The following is a 4,202-nucleotide window of genomic DNA, read 5'->3' as shown; positions in this document are numbered from 1 at the left end:
TGAGACTGAGCTGTGAGACTGAGCTACAATCAAACGCTGTGAGACTGAGCTGTGAGACTGAGCTACAACCAAACGCGGTGAAGACAGACATTAATGCCAACAGACGTCCATTCCAACCCGAGATCAGGGCTCATTCAACTAAATGCATATTGTCATTACAGCAGTTTACACGGAGGAATATCTTCTGGATTTCTCACATTCCCGCAGCAGATCCCCCACCAATCCCATCAGAGGCACCGGGTCCTGTTTCCACTGCGCCACGGTGCGCACACAAACACAAAACACAAACACACAACACAAACACACACAAGCCCAGTGATGCTCATAATAACATGCAGGTGATTCATTCCTGTTGACCAGATGCTAATTATAACGTGGGACAGATGTCTATGATGCTTTTGTTTTCATAAACAAATATCCAGTAGTGCGTAATATCCAGTAGTGTGTAACCTGTGTTCCTATCTGTGTTGCATGAAGGGGAAACGGAATGTGTTTTATTCCTCTAAATGGTCATCATTACTCTTCACCTGCATGCGCAGTAGCACGCCCTTCAAACCGACATGTAGGTTTAACCCGCTATGTGTTGTGTAATCACTCTTGCGCACGCCGGGCTCTGCTCTGGGCTCGGCGGGTGGGCGGGTTTCAGCATAGAACACAGAGCTTCAAGAGAATCCCTATTTTATGTCACACACCCGTGTGTCCTTATAAGGCAGGGGGATACCCTGCGTCATATCCTCTGTCCATGTTTGGGCATGATGCTACGCAGCGGGGGAATCCTCATGGACGTAGAACCAATGGCGGGAGGAGGGGTTACCTAGCAGCCAGAAAAGTATAAAATGGAGAGGTGCAGAGTAAACCTTATCATTCAGACACATCTATCGGAATAACGGAATACAGCAACCATTCAGCAAAGGTCTTACCTTCCACACTCCTCACCTTTCCAAGGGATTCCCCACATTTAATCGAAGACTAATTTCATTATCTGTTTGGAGATTGATCAATCATTTTAATTGATTAATTGATTAATTACCCTTGGACCTAGCTTTTAATAAACAGAAATTTAGCTAACGTTTTCCCTCTCGTTTTATCGAGACCTTTACCGGATCCGTTAACATGCTGTTCACAGAGGAAGACATCTTCATGTCAGAGTTCGAGGACGCGTGCAGCGCATGGGTGGACAGTGTCAGCTCAGGCAGTGACGGTACAGACTCTGATGTCGGATCTCCAGCACAGCAAGGTGGGTTTCTCTCTAGATTCTAATCCCCTGGTTACAAGGATCAATAACATTTGAATACATAACTCATAAAGAATGCTAATGTATTCTCTAGTAGCTATTGTGCAATTGTTTTGTAGTCAAAAATACATAGGCTATAATTACATCTTGTTCAATAATATGTTACTTATGTAATGCCATGCAGTCCCTCTTCACCCAATGCTTGCTGCCTTTGCTAATGTAGCCTATCAGTTTATATAACGATAATAACCGCAGTTGTGTTGTCTCTCTCTCTCTCTCAGGTTGTGTGTTATCCCCGGGGACCGATGGGTCTGATTCAGATTTCTTCTCCGACCTGAATGACTGTTCCTCAGACAGCCTGTCGCCTCCTCTTGCCTACACCGGGAGCTTCTACACTGAGCCATTACCGGGCACGGTGCCACCCTGCAGCACAGAAGCCCTGCTCAACATGATCACGGAGATAGTTGGGATCTGCACGGTGGAGGACCCGGCGAACAGCGAGACTCCGTCTGCCTCCCTCCCCGTCTCTGCCACACCCTGCTCGGCCATCAGCGTTGCCTCTCCCCCTATTTACTCTCCCTCCATGGAGTCTGTCTCCAGCGGATACTGGAGTCAGGATCTGACCGAGATTCCTTCTCCTTCTTCCGGGGTGGATATTCAGACTCCCACCGCTGCCCCTGTGGTGGTCAAGAACGAGTTCAACAGCAGCTGCGACAACGACCACTTCTCCCACCCTGGTCAGGATGCCTTCTCCCCGGGTAGCTTGGAGCAGCTGTTCCCGCTGTCTGGTCAGTCTCTGGACCAGGTAGATGTAAAGGAGCTTCTGGACTCTCTGCTGCTAACTGACATTAAGACAGAGTGTATCATCAAACAGGAGCCGTGCTACGTGGGAGACTGGGCTCAGAATGTACCTGTTAACGGGAGCTACGCCAACGATAGCTTTCTGGTCAAAACGGAGCCTCTAGAGTTCCAGACTGGGGCCTCAGGGCCGCAGCAGCTGGACGCATGTAGCGACCTGGCGGCCTTCACCGCCTCTCTCTCCTCCTCCTCCCTGGATGCCATCCTCTCCTCCCTGCTGCCCAGCGTGTTCCCGAGGAGCAGGGGCGTGCACGCCACCGCTGGAGCAAGTAAAGCGGCGGCCCGCTCCAGCACCGGGGCCGTGAAGGTGAAGCCGTTCCCGTGTCCAATAATCGGCTGTGAGAGGCGTTTCTCACGCTCCGACGAGCTCAACCGCCACGTGCGCATCCACACGGGCCACAAGCCGTTCCAGTGCGCAATCTGCCTGCGCAGTTTCAGCAGGAGCGACCACCTGACCACGCACACGCGCACGCACACTGGAGAGAAACCTTTCTCTTGCGAGGTGTGCGGGAAGCGGTTCGCGCGCAGCGACGAGAGGAAGAGGCACGGACGTGTGCACGTGAAGCAGCAGCTGAAAGCTCAGATGATGGCAGCCTATCATCTGGCTTTCCCCGGTGGAGTTTGAACTGAACTCTAACTCTCTAAAGCTGGGCTTCGTGGCCCTGAGTTTAAACCTGCTCTTTAGAAGGCTTCTGTTTGGTTCTACTGGCTTCGGTTGGTTCTACTGGCTTCGGTTGGTTCTACTGGCTTCGGTTGGTTCCATCTGCCTGCTAACGTTGGCTATTGGCCCGGTTCAGTTGGAGGTGTTGACTTCAAAACGGGCCATCGGTTGAAAAATGGTGGAAAAGTTTCAACGGGAGAAAGAAAATAATCTCGTCTTGTCGGTTGGACGTGGAACTATTTTAGAACTTCTCTGGTACGTTGTCGTTGACATTATATCTGTCTGTTTGACTATATGTTGTGCTAAACAGCGGAGAACAGAAACCGTTGAACTACGAGAGGATTCGTTGGTTTCAGCACCTCTGTGAGTGGACAGCTCCTTGTCTGTCAATCCGAACAGACTGAAACATACAGCACACGTTTTGTCACTCGACAGTTCTGATTGTAAACTGGTACAGTTGTCAGAGTTTGAGTTTTTTTGTGCAACATTGCATGATATAGTTTTACATTGATGTGTTGATGTATATTTTATTATATAAATCTCTAATGTTAGGAGTTGAAATGTAACTTTTCTCTACTTCGAATCACATTTCTAGCCTTGATGTTGACCATATAAGCCTATATTTTATCATTCGAAATATATATTTGAAATCTTCATAACCAAAACATTATTTATATTCTATTCTCTCAATTGTATTTTTCTACCTGTATGTCTATATATATATATATATATATTTTATATTTGAAACGTCCTCTTTCCTGTGATAAACATTCTCTATATTCTTCCGGAACTTCCATAAGAACGTTGAACAGTCACGGATGTATTATGACATCATTTCTCTAACCGATAGATTGTTCCCGGGGTAGGTGGCTCTCGTTGCTTCTCTCACACCGGTGGTTAATGGTAATTAATATCAGGGGTCTTGGAGTTTGATTGTACTTTCTACATTCATACAAGACTCACCGGGGGAAAAAAACAAAACAATATTCAACATTGTAGTTGATGAACCAAGTAGCACACATTGCTGTGCGTTTACGTACAATTAGTTCGACTGCTAAACTCTTGTCTTGTCTGAGGCATGAAACGCAGATCTGTTTCGGTTATACATGGAAGACCTTGTGTTATTTTGTGGCATGATGGTTATGAATTAAAAAACAGTGAAATGACACGTGAGAAGTTTCTATCGATTATCTACTTTATTCAGTACACACACACCCTGCGTGTCTCGCACGCCTATAGCGCCCCCTACTGTCTGACAAGTACTACAGATCCATTGTTGCAACTTATTATATGAAACTATTTTGAGTCAATAAAAAGGCAAATAACAGCCACAAATAAGGTCCATCAAAAAGAAACAGCAGATAGACTATAGGACTATAGGACTAACCTACACAGCAGATAGACTATAGGCATATAGGACTAACCTACACAGCAGATGGACTATAGGAC

At 46.8% G+C, this 4,202-nt stretch overlaps 1 protein-coding gene across 1 annotated transcript; it reads left to right on the top strand.

Annotated features, from left to right (window-relative positions):
* Window positions 1–863: 863 nt before the first annotated feature.
* LOC124023172 (early growth response protein 1-B-like) lies at window positions 864–3,903 on the top strand. The gene is made up of 2 exons (XM_046337704.1): window positions 864–1,237; window positions 1,516–3,903. Exons 1-2 carry the CDS (start codon window positions 1,114–1,116, stop codon window positions 2,715–2,717), a joined length of 1,326 nt encoding a protein of 441 aa, XP_046193660.1. The 5' UTR covers window positions 864–1,113; the 3' UTR covers window positions 2,718–3,903.
* Window positions 3,904–4,202: the final 299 nt, after the last annotated feature.

This window comes from Oncorhynchus gorbuscha, unplaced genomic scaffold (assembly GCF_021184085.1).
Source record: "Oncorhynchus gorbuscha isolate QuinsamMale2020 ecotype Even-year unplaced genomic scaffold, OgorEven_v1.0 Un_scaffold_1523, whole genome shotgun sequence".
Classification (NCBI taxonomy): Eukaryota; Metazoa; Chordata; class Actinopteri; order Salmoniformes; family Salmonidae; genus Oncorhynchus; species Oncorhynchus gorbuscha.
Note: the sequence above shows the minus strand (reverse complement) of the source record. Positions and strands in the feature narration are given on the sequence as shown.

Excerpts from the sequence above, each read along its gene's own strand:
- LOC124023172 (XM_046337704.1), top strand. The coding sequence starts at position 1,114 with ATGCTGTTCACAGAGGAAGACATCTTCATGTCAGAGTTCGAGGACGCG. Across the intron at positions 1,238-1,515 it reads CGGATCTCCAGCACAGCAAG|GTTGTGTGTTATCCCCGGGG; the intron begins GTGGGTTTCTCT and ends TCTCTCTCTCAG.